Source organism: Schistocerca nitens, chromosome 1 (genome assembly GCF_023898315.1).
Source record: "Schistocerca nitens isolate TAMUIC-IGC-003100 chromosome 1, iqSchNite1.1, whole genome shotgun sequence".
Taxonomy (NCBI): domain Eukaryota; kingdom Metazoa; phylum Arthropoda; class Insecta; order Orthoptera; family Acrididae; genus Schistocerca; species Schistocerca nitens.
Window position 1 is genome coordinate 754,650,619 of NC_064614.1, and position 22,562 is coordinate 754,673,180.

A 22,562-nucleotide genomic window follows, 5' to 3' on the forward strand; every position below is an offset into this window, starting at 1 on the left:
CCGACTACACAGATCGTGGAGTGGCTATTGCTTGGTGAAGTAGCTCGTCGAAACCCGTACAAGTGGCCATACCGAGTTTATGGGAGCATTGCGTATTTTAACACTAAAGTATCAAACATTAAAAAAATAATTTCAGATTTTGCTTGAGACAGTTTACAGTGTGGAGGGAAGGGTAAACTCACCAACACTTGGAGAATTCGGGAAGTGTACGTTGAGCTTCCCGTCGGTGTGCAGCTCGCTCGCGAACTCTGCCCAGCCCGTGGTGGTGTTCACCTCGTGTGTCGTGTTGTCCTTCATGGAGTTCACGACTGTGATGTTGTTACTCGACATGGAGTACTCTGCCGTTACACAAACGCCGCCCTCCTCGTAGGGCATGCTGCCCATCTTGGCGTACTCGTACCACTTCCCCATGTACTGCGAAATCAACCACAAACACCATCTTTAACCACACAATTTTTATTCATGAAGAGGTTGATTCAGCTGCCCCTACCACTGGGTATTATGCTACCTGCGACGTCTTCAAATACAACATAGAAGATTTTCGTATTCTCTCGCTCGCTATGTGCAAACTATTAGTCCTACAGAAAAAATGAGAAGAACCTTTTTGTAGGAAATGTAATGTAGTTGAATTATGTACTGGGATAAGTTTTCGCTAAATACTGTAGTTTTCGAATTACTCAAGAAAAAACCTACAAAAGCGATCTTTAAGTGCGATTTTCTTGAATAACTCGAGAACTATGGTCTCCAGCGAAAACTTATCCCAGTACACAATTTAACTACACTAAATTTCCTACAAAAAGGCCGTGTTCAATTTTCTGTAGGACTAACAGTTCAAACATAGCGTGCGAAAGAATAAGAAAATCTTGCATGTGAAGACTTTATGGATTGCTTAAAAGCAAGAATAGGAGCAGCTGAATGACCCTGTGTAAGCTAACTTATTAGTAATACTTTAAGACCTTCAGTGCGCAATGGGATGATAAAGATTCAGTTTAAGATTTTGTAGACGTCATTCCAATTTTAATGTTATTTCGAGCGAGTGTCACGATAACCAAGTGATTTTCGTTACGCCGAATGCTTCAATAAGAACTTTGTTACTTTATGTAATTTTACTGTGACACAGTCGGAGCTGATTACTGTGTCATAAAGCGAAACTACTCCAGTTTTTACTCAATACGTGTATAGTATCGTATCACGACACTGCAGGTGCAAGCGCAGTTGTTTCAAAATGTAAGTTTAAATTGGTCCAGAAGATCCTTTCTGAGTTTTGTACGAATAAAGTGTGTGTTTGACAACCATGCAATGGAATTCTCGTACCTCCTATAGTAGACTCAATAATATATTTACCATTCAATCATGTAAAAGGTGTTAGTATCTTGAGACTTACTTTCGACTTAACAGTGATGGTCTTTAGGCCATGCAAGATGACTCAAGTCGAAGTCCGGAAAGAAAGTACTATCTAGATAATTTTAAATAGTAACTAACTTTTTAACAATAAATTGGGCTCGCTGCTGTCCTATGCCTAACACGGAAAGTGGACTTAAACTATAAGTTGCAACTATTAGTTGCTAGAGAATGACACCAGAAAAAGGTTCAAGTCAGCGAGAAATACGCCGTGATTGGTTACTGTCTAAATATTCACTTATTGCTAGATCCGAACAAAAAGTATCGACCTTTGATTACAAGTCTCAGTTCCTCACAGCCAGTTTGTGCCTCACAGCATGAAATACGCATAGTTATCCCTTGTACTTTGAAGATGGTTGCTATGACCTGGAACGTAATGTCTGACAAATAAATATCCAGAGTTATAATAGCTGCATGGTTGTAAAAATAGTTTGCGCTCCTTGTACTTATAGTACAAAAAATTAAAGTACAAAGTACTCCATTTACATATTACAATTTTTACATTGCTTGGAAATTATTAAGGAGCAAACATACTCACTGGAACAAGGCTCACCCATAACAGTGTCTGGACTATTTTACTTCTATTTTTTTCATTTAGTGTACATATCAGACAACCACAACCAAATTAGAAAAGTGATACATGCGATTACTAAACCAAATTTATCTAAGTTCAAACAGTGTACATATTAGGTGGTATTAAAATACTCAGCAGTTACTTCAAGCCGGCGGGTGTGGCCGAGCGGTTCTAGCCGCTTCAGTCGGGAACCGCGCGACCGCTACGGTCGCAGGTTCGAATCCTGCCTCGGGCATGGATGTGTGTGATGTCCTTAGGTTAGTTAGGTTTAACTAGTTCTAAGTTCTAGGGGACTGATGACCTCAGATGTTAAGTCCCATAGTGCCCAGAGCCATTTGAACCATTTAGTTACTTCAGGTTTAAGGAAAAAATGTACGAAAAAGCACAAGCACAATTGACCTGATGTGATATTGGGACATTATCTTCTGTTTTTACACAGATTTCTGCAAAGTAAAAATTAAGGAACACACAGATATGGCACTATCACCTGACATACAGACGGTATTATCCAGAAGCTCTCACAAACAGTGGGAACACACTTTGTGTGTACATCAAGCAGTCACTTGAAAAGTGGGTGATTATTTTGTACGTTGTATTTTTCGATATACGATAGTGTTAATACAAGAGGGGAGTTGGTGTTTTAGGTCGTTTAATATCTTGCACAAAACGACGCTACCACGAAAAAAGATTGATCTGAATTACCCTCACATAGCGAGTGGCGGGAACGAGCTTGTGAGTCCGATTGCTGTCCTGTGTAGATGGTTGCAAACTTCCCATGATGGAAACACATTCATATGAACTTTAGGTACTGTGTCACATGTTTAGCTTTTAAATCACTATATCTGAGGGGAAAGGGGCGACCCGAAGGGGGCCACGTAAAAGGGGAGACGCGGAAGAGGGGTGGCGGCGTGGGGGTGGGAAGGAGGCTGCACACTTCATTCTTCTTTCGGCCTGTTAACTGTCATTTGGTACAAGTAGCTGTAGTGTGCAACTCATCCATTGTGAGGATGTATGAACCGACCTGGAAAGTAACTTACATAATACTATGGCAGATAAAGGTAGCTTTACTGAATGCTGCACTACGAAGTGTAACAATTGCGAGACTCTGCCTTCCAAACAGTCATTAAATCTGTGTTGAGAAGTCTGAACTTTCTACCACTCGTTCCATTCCTCAATGAAAAAAATCCGCTCCTTGGTCACGGAGATATTCAAGAGCCACTGCGTGATCGTCGTCGTCGTTGTCGTCACAGCAAAATAGATGTTCTGCCATTGTGCCTAAAAGATTGAAACCTCGTGGTGCAAGATGTGGACTGTGCAGCGATCAGCATCCACTGACATCTGTGCAGCCATGCTGAAATTATAGGCATCATTTAGTAATGGCTGGATGCGACATTGCATTTGTACATACAGGGTATCCCAGGAGGAATGGGCAAAATCGAGGGATATGACAGGAACGATCATTCGAAACTCTAGTAAATGTGGGCTGTACCATGCGTACCTTAAGAGCTAAGAACGCTTCATCATCGATACTGAGAAAAATATCTCTTCTACTGCAAGCTCTCCGATTTCCTTATTTTGGGAGTAGTGGTATGAGCAAAAGCAAGAAAAACGTCCAGTAAATATGTAAGTGTATCTTAAGAGCTATAAGCCCTCATTCAGTAGAAGACGTCTTTCACAGTAGCGAAGTGCAAATAGCTCTTAAGGTATACATTTTAGGGCGCTTGTTTACCAGAATTTCGTGCTACGAATGATCTTTCCTGTCATACCCCTGAATATTGATCATTCTTCCAGGGACTCTCCGTAGACCATCAAAGTTTCACGGTGACTCTATGTGCAATTTAGAAGTTTCCTCAACAACAACAAAATATTACTGTGCCACACACTTCAATTTTTGGGTTCGTTTCCAGTTGCCGCACCATCTCACTTGCACACTGTGATGAAACGACTAGCAGTAGCTCTGAGTAACTGTGCCTGCAGGGAACCCAGAACACGTACTCTTGTGTGACAATGCTCCACTCTTGTTCCACAATGGGTTTAGCGTAAGATGCTATGTATAAATTACTTTCTGAGGTCCCTACATTTTGATGGAACCTTTGGTGCAATAGAATACAGTAAATGTTCAGCGCAATTGCATTCCGCTGCACATCAGCCGCCATTTGCCTTGTTTTCGTAAAGTGTATGTTGTGATTCTTCCGTAGTGCCAGACGTTGATAGCTGATAGCATACTTAACGAGTTAGAAATAATCAAGAGCCGTTCCAAACTGGTGAAGTTGCGCGATGGCCACCGCTTCTGCGATCAACTATGACATGTTCTAAAACTGGGAATGAATGGTTCTGCTTCGATGTCACGACAGACCTAGCCATGTATGGTTGATCGGTTTTTTCAACCTGTCAGTGAATATTTCAATCTAATATGGCCACTGCACCTACAAGGATTGCGTGTATTGTGTACTGAACTGGGGACCTAGAAACGACGAAGAGGCTTCGCCCCGCCGTAGCCCTCAGTGGTTCACAACCCCACAACAGGCCACAGCAGTCCACCCACCTCACAGTCGCCCCATACCGAACCCAGGGTTATTGTGGAGTTTATTGTATTCGAACTGAGAAAATGTTCAAGGATTCTGCAACAAACAGAATTTAGGGATGCGAGTGGCCCACTTGTACGTGGAGCCCGATTTTGTAATATATTTAATGAAAAATGACATGAAATGGCTGTCACCTGGGGAAGAGATTGTATCTTTGACACCACTGAACCAAAGATGCTGCCTGAGTGGCAGAATCGATCGTAAGTAGGGGTGCGCGAAGCGCAGTAGCAGTTGCTGTTGCACTCTGTTAAAGGTAGGATGCAAGACTTTAAGCTAGTGGCTAGCTTTGAGAATTTAGCTGTTGGCCTATGGACGTAGCATAATACAGTTTTGTAAGGTAATGAAATTTTGTATATTAGTTAAGTATGTAGCAATGCAATGTGGATTTTACTAATTCTAACAGTACTGACCCTTGAATGTAGGAACCCGGTATTTTCCATCAGACTTAATGTATAGGTTGATTAGGTATACCCGATTTGTAATATTTTGAGTGTTTTGTAATCCTGATACAGACAAGTTAAAGTTTGGAATCTATTTTGTTAAACGTTGTTAGACTTTTTGTCGTGTAACAATCCAAAAATCTTTCATTATGTCAATAAGTGAGAATTGTAGAACAATTGAGAAGTTCACTGATTTTGAAGTTAATGTAAAATGTTTCATATTAAATTTTGTGAAGGACAAACTTTATTTTGAATACAATTTTCGAACTGAAGAATTAGGTCGTAGCATATCCTGTTATCAGTACCTCATCCTATACCATTTCGTGTGACATTCTTTGTATGAAGCTGTTTTACGGCCGGCATTGCACTTCGCTGAGCCAAGATTGAATATTTTGTATGCCTACTGTGGAGAGAACAGAATACTTAGATTACTTCCGTTGCGACTCAGGAGCTAAGAAAAATGCATGTCATTGTTTATTTGCATAGGGAATTTTATCAGTTTACTGGACAGGGCCGTAGAACTCGGTGCTCACGAGACTGAGGAAATTTCACAAGAACTAATCTGACTATAGGCGTTACATACTGGTTTTCCAGATTAAGTTGTTTAATTTTTCTTTGGATTACAGTAAAAGTGATTAAGCACACCATTTGCTCAACAACACATCACACAGTAAATATGGATAGCACAAAGTTATTTTTAAAGAACATTACACTTGTAACAAACAATATGTTTTTAAAGGACGTTACAGGGATATTAGTCTAAAAATGGTTCAAATGGCTCTGAGCACTATGGGACTCAACAGCTGTGGTCATAAGTCCCCGAGAACTTAGAACTACTTAAACCTAACTAACCTAAGGACATCACGCACATCCATGCCCGAGGCAGGATTCGAACCTGCGACCGTAGCAGTCGCGCGGTTCCTGACTGAGCGCCTAGAAGGATATTAGTCTAATTTTTGGGGTTCGTGTTCTTACCCTTTATATATACTGGAGTCAGCAGAGCTTTTTTTGCAGTCGCTTGGGAATTTGTGCTGGGCGCGAGATTCGCGATAAATACAGGGGCCAATGCCGTAGAGTACTCTTTGCATTTCCCTTCATGCTTGATGTCTTATCCGACGGCGATGTCATCTTTCAGCAGTATAATTGTCCGTATCTCGGAGCCACAACGGTATTAAAGTGGTCTGAGGAGCATTATAGTGAACTCATGTTGATGTCTTGGTGACCATATTGGCCTGATGTTAACCCTATGCAACCTACCTGGATCGCTGTGGAGCACCATCACTGCGTATGCAAATCAGCGGTTCGTTATTTTTGCGAATTACATGACCTATGCGTATAAATCTAACGCTACTCATCTCCACAAACCTACCAACAAACTATCGGATCCCTGTTACTCAGAATCAATGATACATTTCGTTATGAAGACGGACAAAGAAGCAGTTACGCAAGTAGTCATAATGTTTTGACTCATCTGTGCATTTCCAAAGGGGACGTAGTGCACCATTTACATTTGAGACGTACTCCACGAGCTTGGTCAGTTTATATGATATTTGCGATAGTGCAGCGCCTGCGTTGTTCAGAAATATGATGGAAATACAAAAACAGTTTGTTGGCACATGGTTGACGACATATAGACGTTTCGGTCTAGCCGTGAGTCGTGCACTCTGATGGCCTAACGGTATGACGACCGCTGGCGCTAAGTGGGAAATCCGGGTTCGAGTCCTGGTGCGGCGCAAATTTTCATTGTCATTCCGTTATACAGCTGATAGTTGTCCATATTCGCAACTGAGAGTACATTTCAAGTGTTCAGTTTATGTACATACATCATTTTATGTACCATACCTATAAAGCCAAAGGATTGTTGTGAAGACGATGGTAACATAGGAAACAAGTCTAAAGAGCTTCACGCACATACTACGCATTTCACTCTTCATTATCTAGGCAATGTAGGGTACTTTTTCAAATTCCATTGACAATTACAGTTGTATATACCCTATTTCCGCCATGTTGGGCAAAATACTAGATACTTTGAGGAAGCACAATGTTATCCACGAAATTAGTCAGAACCCAGAGCATCAGGTAAAACAACATACAACTCCACTGTCTCTGTGAAATGGCAACACCTTTTGAAGGACAGTACAGAGGTTGGAAGTATCGTACATGACACCTTCACGGTCATTGACTATGTAGTCTGTGTCTTGTTTCTGTAGGTTTTCACCATGGTAACTAATCTCAGATTGAAAAGGACGTAAGGACTGGAGTAAATGTGTCTACTGTTCAGTCCGTATATCGGAGAAGCAATTAAACAAATAAAAGAAAAGTTTAGAAATAGAATCAAATTTCATGGTAAAAAAACTTTGTGTTCTGCCTCATGGCAGGTCTTGTCATGGGGAAAGCCTCGTCAGAGCGTCTAGGGAAGTGATTCCAGTGGTGGTTTCAGGTTGGCTTCCACTGATGATAATGAGGACAATACAACACCCAGTCTCTGAGCGGAGAAAATCTCCGACCCAGCCAGGAATTGAACCCACGCCCTTGGCGTGACAGACCGCCGCGCTGACCGCTCAGCTGTCGGGCGGACATTTCATGGTGGAACAATATAAATAATTGCATGAACTGGTGACATTTCTGCCGTTTACGGAAGGCAGAATTATAGGAATTGTTAAATAGATGTTAAAGAAAGTGAACAGTTTGGTGAGCAGAAAATATCGATTGGGAGTAAGAAAGACGCAAGCGTAGCAAAGCAGCAGAAAAGAGATTAGTGTCAAACTTATGACAACTGGGAACCACTGAGATGCAACAGCCTGATCGATTATCGAACCAAAGTAGACTGCGACACCATACAACAAACTTTTTGACCCTAACCAAAATTTAAATCGAATCAATTCAATTAAGTTTTTTTCTTACACACAAACATTTATGGCAACAGTAAAACGTTGACGCTTACTTGCTGATTCTAAAACTCTTTTGGGATCCATGTAACAAACCCGGTTACGAATTTTGAAACCACATTAACACATTATCACTTATTTTGCTACCAATACTGAGGATCGATAACCGCCAAAGACCATCATCGGATAATAGATTTCGTGAGGGACCAATTTGAGTAATTCGAAAATTTTATGAGAAATAAACTGAGCCGTGCGTCGGCTCGGCTTCTTTCGATATCTGACGGGAGCAGTCAAAGGCCGTGTTGCTGCAGCGCTTGTTTGGTACGCCACTCGGTATGCAAAAGTGCAGAGATGGTGTGATGCACCGCGAGGAACGATGTTATCAAACAATGTCGTACGGCAGCATGTTGCGTGGCTTGCATTGAAGTTTTCTATCAGGCAAGGTTTAAATTGGGCTGCAGCTTGCTGAGCCATATGCACTGATGATTTATGGCCTCCCCATCTGTGAGGGAGGATTGTGTTCAATTTGGTGAGCACTTATTTGTTAATCTGAGCCAGTGCGTCTTTTTCTGTGGGAGACCCCTTTTCAGGTCACTGTCCCTGGCAGTGCTTTGATGATAAGGGATTTATTTCTGTTGAACATTTTATTAAGTGCATGTTCTCCTTGTGGAACCAGTTTATATTCTGGTTGGTTAACTTAAAGTAAAAACCGACCAGGCACTGATAGTTGTGCGCTTGTGATTTACCGTGTTCAGTGTACAGCCAAGCTCAGCTTAATCAGTAATTATTCTCGGCATTCATTTCATATTTTACTGTGGTTATATCTTTATACATTTAAGTATATGGCTTTTGTGTAACTTTGCTTTCTGTATATTGTAGTCAAGTTGCCCATTGCTGCTAGTGGTGTCCGCAACTTGTAAGATACGCACACCACCTGTACCAAGACAAGTTTACTTGATGTGTTGCCTTACTAAAGAGGATTCGGGAATGAGGTATTTCATTTGAAACTTGCACGTCTATCAATCTTACTAATAATCAGATCATTAAAGTTGTAATTGAAGTGTGTTACTTTGTTCTTTTTTTTGTTTTAAAAGTTTTGGTAATTGTACTCGTAATTGCTTACTTGAGATTTTAACCTCAGTGGGCAGTATTTTTAAAATTATTTTTATTAATTTTAATTGATTGCTGGCTTCAACAAAAAAGTTCTTTTATTTAATTATACTTTGGCTGGTTCAGAGTGTTCTGTTCACTCTGCATTTAACCAACTGAAATGGTTGTGCTAAATTTCTTTTGTGGAGACCGTTGGAAAATAAAATGTAATTATTGTATTGACTCCACGGGAGTCCAGTATCTACCGCTCCCCTGAACCATATAACTGCTACCATAGTCAAAACTCTTCAGCATATCATACAAAGGAAGATACAACATCTTATTCAGAGTCAATTAAAAGAATGTTCTGAGAAGCAACTTCTATTCGACTCATGCTGGAAAACGAAAGATCGTGTTTTATACGTACGACAGCCGTTAAAATAGTCTAAAAATCTGAACGGTCCCTTTCTCCTTCAAAGAGATGCTTTTTTAGGAAAAAAATGTCTGGCATGGTGTCAGTTGACATCGAGACCTGACTTTTGTATCTGAACTGGTTGACCAATGTCGCTGCCGCTTTCGGCAGTTGGCAGGAGAGCTGTTTTTTGAGATCAGAAGGTTACTCAGATGTCATTAACTCCTCACGCTTGGGGTTCTGAGTCATGCAGAACTTTTTAAAGGACATCACATTTGCCAATGACTGTCAAAATTATTTATTTCGCCGTTGGAATTTCACCCTTACGGGCAGTATCAAGTGGTATTGATAAAAATTTTGCTTCTGCACATATCAAACTTTATAATCCTCCGATATCCGCTGATGATGGCATGTAGGTATGTATTTTAGAGTTTTTACATTTGCTGTAACAAAATCTTCTGCAGTACCACTTGGTAGTGATCTTCAGGCCGAAATTGCAATCCTATAGTGAAATAAATAATTCATACATTCAATGGCGAATATGATGTCCTTTAAAAAGAAATGTCCTTTAAAAAGAAAAAGTTCTGGGGACTGGTCATTCTGAGGTCATAAAAGCGAGAAGTATGGCCGCCTCAGCCCATTTTCTCTTCGGATCTATGCCGTCGCACGTACCTGGTGCGATCGGCTCCTGGCGCTTGCCGCCTGGAGTCTCGTTATGGCACCGCCGTTCATTACGTTAGTCACAGACATTAATGACGCCCACAGTAAAGCGCCACTTAACTCTGAGAGAGCAACTTGGCGCAGGAGCGTTGTTGCAGCCTGCTGGATATCGACTGCTGCAAACCACCATCAGCTTCACCATCTAATAAGAAGACTTTGGCTCCTCCCCACCCTCTCTCTTTGTCACCGCGCCTGCTTTATCGTGTCTTCAATTCTCCGACGTGCTATTTATCTCTAAATTTTTCCTGCATAGTATTACCAGTGCAGAGCCTGCCGCTTTGTTACTACCTCCTGTATAGAAGCTCACCAATAATGCCTCCCCACCCCCTTCCCCCCGTGTTTACCAATGTTTTGCATGACATTTTCTGCAGTCATTTCGTTGTAGTAAGTATAGGTTGTGGGGGCTGCTAACAGTAATATGTTAGGTTCTCATTTTCAATGTTCGAAATATTTTTTCTTCGTGTATTTCAACCTGTCCACCCTGTCTGTCCCTGAAATAATTAGGTCGCTAGAAGTAGGGCGAGGCGTATGTGAGCCACAAATAGCTCTCGCTCTCCCTCTGCCCCCCCCCCCCCCGCCCCTCCCTTCGGGGCTCAACATCAATATGCGGCAATCAATTTCACGACTGTGCCACTCCTAACCAACCTATGATCGCATCGTTGGAGCTAAGTATAAAAGGCACTCTCTGAGAAAACGTGAGGCTTGTCCACCTGATCTTCCATCAGTAGTCATTTGGGCGTCTACTCCGTGGCGATTGCCGGGGAGACGGGAAGGGGCATGGTGTAACCATTCTCAGAGTTGAAAAATAATGGTAATTTGGATTGCTAGGAAATTGCTGGATGGTAATTGTGTAATTCAGTACCAAATGGTGTCGTCGAAATAGAAGAATCATGGTTTTCAAGAGAATGCTCATGTGAGGCTCCCACAATGATGAACTGTGTCTAACAGCCCTGAAGTTGACAGTGCTAGTGAACCATATACTTGGTACCTGTTGCTTTCAATGACAAGACTAGTAACGAATAACCTGTACAAACATTTTGCACCCCAAGAAGTATGTCTAAAACTGCTAAGGGATTCAAACTTTCCCCAAGTAATCGTTTTTGAGCTGACGGTTACAGGGAAACTATCAGTTCACTATCGAAGAGGAAACTCGAAACAACTTGACTGTATGACTACCTCAAGAGCTCTGGTTGAACCGTGGTGCAACGATGTGTATGGCTAGGAAGCCTTGGCAGAGTGCACAATAGAAGCCCATCCGTATAAATCCTTAGAACTGTTACTGGGCTATGGCTCCATACTGGAAGCTGTACCAACTACTCAAGTCGTAAACGTAATGGGCGGTACAGCTCGTTAAAATTAAGTTTCTTGTCCTTAGCACTGGGCGAATCCAACTTTTCGTTCCGAAGAGGTGGCGGCTTCAGTTGGCTGTCGCCAGCCGACCAGGGCACTTCCAGCCCTCTGTTTTTTGTCTCTTTACTACATGTCATGGCACGGTAGTCTTCGTGCATAGTACACAAAAGAATCACGAGCCCTTTTGGCCCAGGAAGGGAGGGGGGGGGAGAGGAGGGAAAGACTGTGTAGAAGACGCTAACCTGAAGACGAGACATGAACACACACACACACACAGAGAGAGAGAGAGAGAGAGAGAGAGCGATAGGCAGAAAGAGGTATATATATATATATATATATATATATATATATATATATATATATATATATATAGAGAGAGAGAGAGAGAGAGAGAGAGAGAGAGATAGAGAGATAATGAGAGATAGATAGAGAGAGAGTGAGAGATATAGAGAGAGAGTGAGATAGATAGACAGAGAGAGAGAGAGAGATAGAGAGATAGAGAGAGGGGGAGAGAGGGGGAAAGAGGTGGAGAGAGGGGGAAAGAGGGAGAGAGAGGGAGATAATGATGAACTGTGACACTAAACGAGGCTGTTCAGGTTGTGATGGGGTCTATTGGAAGTGACACAGCTCGAACGGTTCGTTCCCACATCTGAAAAACTTCAGCCTTTTTTAACTTTCACACTTTAATGTATATGAAAGTACTTAGCAGATAATTCCGCGATATTCCTAGCATTCTACATTTTTTTTTTTTTTTTTTTTTTTTTTTTTTTGCAATGGTTGAAAGAACTCTACAGTATGTTCGGAAGTAGAGGACCAAACAATCCAGTCATGAAGTTCGACTGGAATCATTTAAGAATACCAGTTAAGACATCACATATACAGTAGCCACCTTAAACAGTCACGATAGACTGAGTGTACGGTACGCCGAAGGTTGTTTAAATTTAAATTCTGTGTATATCTATAGGGAGGGGGGATTTTTGGTAGAGGTAAGTTACGTGGCGATGCATTCTTTGCGAGTTGTGTGCGATCAGCCTTACCAGCGTGGCGTTGAAGTCATTAATGGCGCTCCTGTCGGCGCACCCCATGGTTTCCTGCGCCGAGCAGCTTACAGACAGCAGCACCAATGCAGCGGTCACAGACAGAAGGCTCCGGCGAATCATGGTTCCTCCTGCCGGCAAACCAACCGCGTCAACACAGTTCGCAGTAATTTAGCAAAACCTATGTAAAGCATGAAGAAAAGTTTTAATCAAAGCTGTATAGATCGTGAAGGAACTATTGAATTCATTCCACAGGATAGTGGCGCATGGGTTACAACCGACCTCTCTGACTGACAATTTTAGGTGTATCGTCTTATCACTCGATTGGTTGGTTCAGGTAATGGAAATCAATAGCAATCGAAACCGTTAACAGGCAATGTGTGCAGTACGAAAAGCGGTAAGGTACAATTGCAGCACTGAGGAGGAAACAAAAATATCTTTGCAGGGGTATGTGACTAATGATTCTATTCTTGTGATAAATTAAGTGCCCTTGTAGCATGTATACTCCTAATATTTCAGTTAATATTTTATGAATTACAAAAGTAGTTCCTGGAAAATTATGGAACACTAAATATGGAGTACTGTAGGTTTATGCCAGTTAATTGTGGAGAAGAATAAATTGAGAGTGGGAACTTTTTTCCAACGACGCTCGATGCCGTCGACATAATATGTGTGCGGTGTAATTGCAACTCGTGGCACAGTTACATTTCTGCACCGCCTAGCAGTTGTCTTCACTGCTGGTTAAGCATTCCTGCTGTGACAGGGGTTACGCGCATCTTTTACTTTGCTGGACACGGCAGGTCGTGTACGACAGCAGGGGATTCCGCTGTCAGGATAAAAGTTGATTTTACCGTGAGCTCTGTCGTGTAGATATTAACTTTTGCATTTCGATAATTTGAGTGCTGAATTCCTTACTTAAGTTCACCTTGTTTATGGACTCGGAAGTATTAAATTTGATTAACAAATACATTTAAAAACTAGCTGTTACCGTTCACGCATTACTGTGTCTCAGTCTGCTAGAATGGAAGAGAAAGAAAAGTGGAAAACACATGTTTCTACACCTCCCCTTGCCCCTGTCTCTTCCTCTCTCTCTGTCCATCACCTCCTCCTAGTCATCTCCATCTTCTCCTCCGACCTTTCTCTCCATCTCCTTCTGCCCTCTACCTATCGATCTCCTCCATTCCGCTTTCTATGTCCATTTTGGCCCATCCCTCTCTCCGTCTCCTCTTACCCCCACTGTCTGATCCTGACCCTTCTTTGTTATTATGGCAAATTCTGTAGCAGTATCCCAATCGTAAGCCGATAAGCCATAAATTCCCATTCCTGTTTACTAACAACATTTCTCGATTATATAAAAAATTTATGACCTATATTTAGCAAAACGTTTAAACAAACATGCAAAAATTTGAATTAAACTGGTAGAGTACTATTCGAGATTTTTGGTAACAACGTGTCCCTTTCACATATTACATATGTATTTATGTACTGTGTATATTAAAAATATATAGCCTAAATCCGTCCGAATGTTCATTAGAGTACTGCATAAAAATTTGAAGTAAACTGGGTCAGAAGTTTTAGAGATTTTTGGGAATAACTTTTCCCCTTTACACTCAACATATGTATTCATATATATTATATGTTTAAAAATAGGTATATAAAACATGTTTCTATTCGAATGTAACATTATGTCAACATTTCCAAGGGAACGTTGAAGAACATTCGGAGGTTTATGATTTTGTACAAACGACATGAACTCTTTTGCTAACAACGTACCGCTTTTATTAATCTACACATTTATTTACATGGCGTATGGTGGTCCAGTAGATACATAAATTCAGGCCCGTATTCGAATGCAACGTTGTGTCAAAGTTTCAAAGAAATGGGTGAAGAACTTTCGGAGATGGACGATTTTGAACAAGCGAACATTATATTTACATCGATTGTTAAGGATATACGCCCACTTCCACCGTCTCCTGCACCATATAAGCAGCAGCACCTGTTACTAGACCATCCCTTCGGCAGAAACTTGAGTTTGCACGCTCTAAATCGTGGTGTGACAGGAGTGGACGCGTTACGACAGCATACAACCTTGGATGCTGTCAGACCATTCGAAAAGTTCCGTTGGCTGCCGGCAGTGCACAGACTCAAGTTTGCCCTCGAAATGTTGGTCAAAAGACGTCGAATCTCTGTAGCGCCGGTCGATGGCCGGACATGGCTTCAATTTGCGCCTCAAGACACCCCCTACAACCTCTCTAAGTGCGTCAGTGTCGTTTTATTACACTATATAAGTAGTGCTATTGAGCGTATGTTGAAATAATTCGTAATGACTTTGAAATACCAACGCTATTTTTATGACGGTTGGCACAAAACTGTAACCCGAGGGCCACATCAGGTTGAGGTGAATAAATAGGCGCGAGCGATGCGAACCAGCTGAAAAACGCAAATTCCTATAGCTGACTACCGAAGATAACTACAGGCCGCCCATACACTATGTTAACTACTTCTGTGTGTCCACCTATTTTTCATTGCCCACACGTGTCGAACAAGTGCTCTTGTAAAGACAAGTAGGTATGCAAGTACGCACAGGCAAACTGTGTAGTTTGGATAGCTAATGAAGGCGTATTGCAACTAACTGGAATGTGCTTTAGGCGCAACTTCATACAGGGAATGAGCAATGTTTTGAGTCCTTGTCGTCGCCCACTTCAGAGTGGGGTGCGCCCATGGATCGCCAATCAACCATCCTAGCTGCAAACGTGCCCATTTCTCACTGCCGGTGTTGTCGGACGAAATCGGTACGTGATGTCTTAATTACAACAGGGACTTACCGACGGCGCTCTCTTCTCAGTTTGTGTGTGCACAGCGGAGTGGGAGATTCTGATACTCAAACATGTTTTACACCCAAACTGTAAATTTCTGACCATGGGTTGCTTAGATTTCGTGTTCCAGCATAGCTAAATTTGGTACGTATAAGTATATATTACCTGTAAATACACACCCTTTGGGCAAGGCACCTCTTGCGCACTCTAGAGGCGAGGTGTAACCAACACGTAAGAATAATCTAATATATACAATATTAGTCTCTAATGCATATTAGCGTCTCGCTTACTCAAAAATGGATTCGCCCAAAGTATATTTATTCCTGATCTTTGAGGGAAAACCGGAAATACGATGTAGAGACGAATTTTTGTTGTTACATTAATAGTACAATTAACTTCTAACATTTAATTTCATAATTTGTATACCGTATGTACCCACTTGTCTCTACTATTGACAGATTTTGTTTCCTTCTCTTATCTTATGTGAAATAACAGGTATAAATACCTGACAACGAGAGGTAATATGCTAGTGGAGGTTTCAGACCACGGAGAAGCTGTGCAGAGCAGATAATTAGTTCAAAATTGATTATGGCATACTACAAGAAACGGAACAAACCTCTGGCAATAACATTTGTAGATTTTAAGAAGGCATATGACTGTCTCCACAGACCTTCAATATTAAAAATTTTAAGAAATCTAGGACTCCATCCAAAACTAATTAAAATAATACAACTCACTCTAACCAACACCAAATCAAAAGTGAAGTTTAGAGGAGAAATTTCGGAACCATTACTCATAAAAACAGGCTTAAGACAAGGTGACTACCTATCACCATTACTTTTCAACTGTGCACTGGAATACATAATGAGAGAATGGTACAAGGACAATCCAAAGAGGATAAGAATTGGAAGTGCAAAAGATGGTATTAGCTTAAACTGCTTGGGATTCGCTGATGATCTTGCTCTCCTAGCCAACACCGTTCAAGAAGCCAGGCAACAAGTGAAATCACTACAAGAAATAGCAGAGAAAGTAGGCCTTAGAATATCATTTGAAAAAACGGAGATTATGCTAACTGATCCACCACTTGCAAACAAAATTACAATAGGAGAACAGGAAATCAAAATTGTTGATAAATTTAAATATTTAGGCGAAATAATAACATACAATCTAAATGAGAAGCCATCATGGCAAAATAGAATAAAAAAAACTGAACTATGCAAATTGCATTACCAAAACTACATACAACAAAAAAAGCCTATCTATAGATGCAAAATTAAAACACTATAAAACAGTTACACAACCAGAAATAACGTATGCAGCTGAAACTATTTTCAAAACAACTAAGACAGCAGAAATTGACAGAATATTAAAAATAGAAAGAAGAATAATTAGGACATGTATAAATAAACAGTATAAAATAAATGGACATTGGAGAATAGCATCAAATGAAACAGTATATAAGAAAATAGAACCAGTCATGAGCACAATCAGGAAGAAACGCATCTCATTCTTTGGACGTATGATGAGAACTCCAGAAAACAGAATTAGTAAAAAAATAATTCAAAAATTGTGGAATAGCAAGAGCGACATTAAATGGATCACAGAAATTAAGGAAGATATAAAAGAACTTCAAATTACAGTAGATGATAAAAAACAAGACAGAGAAAACCAGAATACTGCAAGACCCGCAAACCAGACTACAAATGAAAATCAATAAAAGGAGTACAGGAAGAGTTGTCTCACATGAAGAAAGAAAGAAAATATCTGAAAGAATGAAGAAATATTGGGCAGAGAGAAGAGCAAAACACCTTTCATATAAGAATAGCCTCTAATAATTATATTACCTAAGCATCATATTAAGTTATTGTCGAACCAAATTGTATCCATGTGTAACAACTTGTTTAGAACTTTGTATTTTTGACTACAGTGGTCAAATGAAGGCCATAAAATAAATAATAATAATAATAATGCTAGTGGATAATAAGTAAAGACCTTCGTAAGAAATTAACCAGGTCATACATTATAGAATTTCGCGGTCTTTTGGCTTTAAGTCGAAATTACACCCTTTAGCCGGGCGGAGTAGCCGTGCGGTTTGAGGCGTCATGTCACCGACTGCGCAACCACTCCCGCCGGAGGTTCAAGTCCTCCCTCGGGCATGGGTGGTTGCGTTGTTCTTAGCATAAATTAGTTTAAGTTAGTTTAAGTAGTGTTCAAGTCTAGGGACCGATGGCCTAAGCAGTTTGATCCCTTAGGAATTTACACACATTTACAACCTTTAGAGGTGTATCAGATACGCAGCAATGGGTGTTACACTGTAACAGAATAGGAGAGCGAAGGAGAGGCTACTGAAAGGAATTCTGAATATTTCGGAATTTATTTAGACGAGCAAACAGAACAAAATTTAAATACAGAAGTAGTGCAAAACAGTGAAAACTCACTGGGATGTAAAATCTGACAATGTTTTACTACTGACCCGTGAAGACGCTAGAACGCATAACACTTAACATTTACCATATGTTCCACTATCCGCACTTATTGGTTCTGCTTACTGCAATAGGCCATTAGGCTACAGTGCAACAGTGAACGACAAACGTTTGGACAGACTAAGGGTGACAAGTATCACTACGTACATTTAAGACCTGTCTTCCAAACCAATATCGTTAATGCGCATGACTCAAAGATAATTTACAACACGGTGGAATAATTCACTGTCATTTAGTTAGCAGAGGAAGATGTAATTATGACAAAGTTACTGGTCACCAGGCGAATCAATATGCTTTTGTTTTGTTAATCTTCTGACTGGTTTGGTGTTGTCACCATTTCCTATACTATGGCAATCTCTTGATCTTACCGTAGCACTTACACCGAACGTCCTACATTATGTGTTGTTTGTGTAATTGTTAACTCTCCGGCTCGTTCTAACGCCATGAAATTTATTTACATTAACCATGTAGTATCATCTCGTCTCTCCAAGTTAGTATTTCCAAAATGTAGTATCATTCCGTCACTCCCACTTAGTGTTTCCCACACACTTTTCACCGTTGGTACTGCAGAGAATATTTATTATGAGTCCACTTGATATCCTTGAAGAAATCCAAATTCCTCTTAATGTGTTATGGAGCGACTTTCTAAACCATTTGTCTGTTGAGTGGAAACGTTAACGACTGTGCTGTACATAGGTGCAAAATGTCGCACTCTGGAGCTCGTATCCCCAGGTAGTCACAAATACTACGGAACTGACTGACTACTCCTGGTCGACGACCTGACATTGCTACACATTTGGCACTGAAATACTATGCAAAGTATAGAAAAATAGGTGAGGTATAAAGTGCAGACACGCACTAATTTGTGCATAGCGCCGAGATACGAAAGTCAGCTTACTAGGATTCGTGAGGTACGTTCCGATCCCTAACTATCGCGATGTAGGCAGCCCGCTATGCATTTACGAATAGTACACCGTTGCTACACAAATCTCTGTACAAAGCTGGAGGTATCTGGTTGTTTTCCCTGCGATTCGGAACTCAGAAATATGATGTTGATGTCAGAGACGTAAACAGTTTAATAGAGTAAGAACTACATCGTAGAAGAGATGCTGAAGCTTGTATAGGCCCTACTGAGGAGAAGTATAACCGAACGAGGTGCTTCGTAGATTGTAAGACATTTTTGGTGAGGCACTAAGGTGAAAGCCCACGCAGAAACAGTAGTATTACTCGTACGGCGAATTTGCGCTGTGCGTTTTTCCAGACCTCTAGGTATTGCATAGTGTCACGTAAGGCAAATCGCAGTGTTTAAACGGCTTCTGTCGGATATGCGCTCTAGAGGTGTGGCCATTCGAAGCACGCAAGGGAAGCAGTTTGATCCCTTAGGAATTTACACACATTTACAACCTTTAGAGGTGTATCAGATACGCAGCAATGGGTGTTACACTGTAACAGAATAGGAGAGCGAAGGAGAGGCTACTGAAAGGAATTCTGAATATTTCGGAATTTATTTAGACGAGCAAACAGAACAAAATTTAAATACAGAAGTAGGGTGAGGAAAATGTACCCTTTTTGCTGCCCTGTCTCACAATAGTGTCTAAAGTACAGCTTGGCTAGAAATGGGGTATCTCAGTACTGTTTTGAGCTGTGCTGTACCTGATCGCTTTTGCCGAGAGGTACAGCGAATTCTGAACAGGCTGGCACTGTAAAGGTCCCGATTATTTGGGTTCGACCTGAATATGCGTCTGTTGAGGACCAAAGCCACAATCCAATGAAGCACCAAGTTCGGACATAGGTTTCATGGATACAGTCATTATTAACATGGAAAGTACGGTACTACATTTTTACAGCGCGGTCTCTCTATCTTGCTACAACAATTGTGTATAGAAAAGACGCTGCAGGACGGCACATACCGCTGGTAACAGGTCGTATTAAACATTGGCAAGACATATGGACTCAGAGATTCAGAGTGTCAGGCCCATACTAGATCCAGCAGAGTAAACCGTTGTGTAGTGCAAAAGGATTAAACTAATACTAAACTCCGAATAACAACACGTGTTTTGACTGACTAGTTTAGTATTGCCCTTATTTCACCTAGATTTGCTTGTTTACGCCTTACGGCGATCAGCGAGAGAGGTTATCAACGTCTCAGATTAAACTGTTAGTGGACACTTAACACCTTGGAACTTAATCACTCCAGTAAGAGCGTTTGACGTCACACACACGGGCACATAGTTGTCAATGAGTCTCAAAGCGTCATTTCGCTTGCAGATTAGGTATCGTGTAGTGTACATGCGTCATCCGCTATCGCATAGCACTAAGCTATGCGATTTCTTCGCTACTGACTAGGATGCAGAGTGCAGGTCAACATCTTCCCATAAAATGGTGTAGAAAGTACGTATAATCAGGAAGAGGGGCCAAATAAGGCATAAAAAAGGGGCCGCACAACAACTGACGTGTTGGAACTTCAAATGAACCAGGGCCGCTTAGGTAAGAGAATCTGTGCGTAGATCGCTTCCAGTAGCTGCCCTTACCCGTTGAGAATTTCTACAACGGTAGTTCGTCAACTCTTACGAGTCGCGCGGAGTGGCCGCGCAGTTTGAGGCGCGATGTCACAGATTGTTAATCAAGAGACCTAATGAAATACTGCAAAACTATTGCGGAAGCATATCGACATGATACAAAATAATCAAAGAGTCTGGTGCACCAAAAATTATTTTCTTTCTCTCTTTCTTGGGCCTTGGTCGGCCGTGTTATTATTGATTTGGTAGTGTTAGTTGCAGAGGGTGGCTAGATGCCCTTCCTGCCACCACCCCGAACCACCTTGGACGGAATTAGCTATCTGCGTCTAGTGTAAGCCACGGAATAGTGCGCACGTTTTTCAAATGTCTGCGAGTCGTGTAACTGAAGCGGAACGTGGGGACCAGCCTGGTATTCACCTAGCAGGATGTGGAAAACCGCCTAAAAACCACATCCAGGCTCGCCGGCATACCGGCCCTCGTCGCTAATCCGCCGGGCGCATTTGATACGTGGCCGGCGCGCCTACCTGAGTCCAGGAATCAGCGCATTAGCGCTTTCTGCTACCTTGGCGGGTCGTGGACCAAAAATTATATGTAATGTAAATTATAGTACATGTTATTTAACGCAGCGCGAAGTATAAGTCAGTTTGGAAGATCATAGGTTGATTGTGAATTAGCAAAATCTACAAATATGTCCTTTTACATTGCGCATTCCATTGTTCTATTTACGTACCAGATGCACACTTTTATTTCTCCACTGTGGTTTGTTATTTTCAATTTAAGCTGGAAGGTGTTGACAGGAATGTCCTCACCCAAAACTCCAATACACCGAAGAGTTCCCAGTGCTTAAAACGCACTTGATTTTATAACGTCATAATGAGTATACTCCTTGTTAGCAGTACTGTGATCCTGAACTATGCCAAAACAGTAACGAAAGTAGCCGGCCGCGGTGGTCTAGCGGTTCTGGCGCTGCAGTCCGGAACCGCGGGACTGCTACGGTCGCAGGTTCGAATCCTGCCTCGGGCATGGGTGTGTGTGATGTCCTTAGGTTAGTTAGGTTTAAGTAGTTCTAAGTTCTAGGGGACTTACGACCTAAGATGTTGAGTCCCATAGTGCTCAGAGCCATTTCAACCATTTTAACGAAAGTAAATAAGGGACAAATATGTTCAAAACTGAACTCAAAATTTGTTGTTCTGACCTACTGGACGTTATAAAGAAAGGTAACATGTACCATAAAAAATTAATTCTCCCAATGTAGACACACAGCATCTCGTGAGATCGGTATTTCATTATACAGTTGGAAAGTCGACTACTTCACACAGTCGATGTTTGAAGTACGTAGACCAGAAATGTCTTAGCCAGAACATCAGAGGAACAGCTTAGTCATCTGTTTCGAAAAAAAGAGAAAAATAAGGTGTTGACAATTATAGTACGTTAAAAGTTAGCACAATTTGTTTCCTTTTTCGAAAATAATAACATCCTATCTGCGTGCAGTTATCTGACTGTATGTTATCTGTGTTATTTTATCTGTACGAGTCAACATCAAAGGTTAACTAGGTGGTTTCCGACACTGGGCATCTATGGTAGTGGATCGCATATAAGTCAAAGACTGATTCACTCTAAAAGCAATAGAAGAAATAAAACACTCGTTTTGCTTCTTTTCGTGTCATTGGCACATGACAGGTGAGAAAACTCTCGAGTCCTGTTGCGCCAAATTTTCAATCGCATCGACTTGTCTGAAAATATTACCCAATGTTTCTCTTTACACAGACCTGATCACAACGGTAAATTAACTTAGGCGTATAAAGATCCAATTAAATTCGAATTATTACCCTCACCTAAACGTAAAAGTAGAATGCTGAACTGGAAACATTTGTTGAGTGGTGCCATGAGGGCGACATGCGAGAGTAAATTCTTTGTTTTTGGAGAATTTGTTACATGTTGTGAAGGTTCCAGACGTTACGCTGATGTAGACTCCAGGGACTGTCGTGCCTAGACGGAGGATGTATCAGCGGGGGAGGCGAGCGCCAATGAGGCAGACATCGCGGCGCCTGCAGATGGTGTTGTCGTGCCACAAGAGCTCATTCAAACTTAAGCGCACACAAGTGTTTAAGCTTTTGTCCCGTATACATTCCTGACTGACGTATTATTTCATTTGCCCAGTGCCAGAATTATTACTAATAATGTTACATGATTGCACTTGATGTCCAAATAGCGATCGGATATTACGAGGCTCGGTGATTGTAAATGT

General features: G+C 41.3%; 1 protein-coding gene across 2 annotated transcripts in view; it reads right to left on the bottom strand.

The window, feature by feature from the left end:
* LOC126260874 (lazarillo protein) overlaps positions 1 to 22,562 on the bottom strand; it is a 64,971-nt gene that overhangs the window by 12,591 nt on the left and 29,818 nt on the right. For both annotated transcript variants that reach the window (XM_049958322.1, XM_049958313.1), the window contains exons 2-3: positions 12,497 to 12,627; positions 183 to 414 (exon numbers count right to left, since the gene is read on the bottom strand). In XM_049958322.1, the coding sequence (XP_049814279.1) occupies positions 183 to 414; positions 12,497 to 12,619 (355 nt within the window). In that variant the 5' untranslated portion in view covers positions 12,620 to 12,627. The remainder of the gene's footprint in view (positions 1 to 182; positions 415 to 12,496; positions 12,628 to 22,562) is intronic.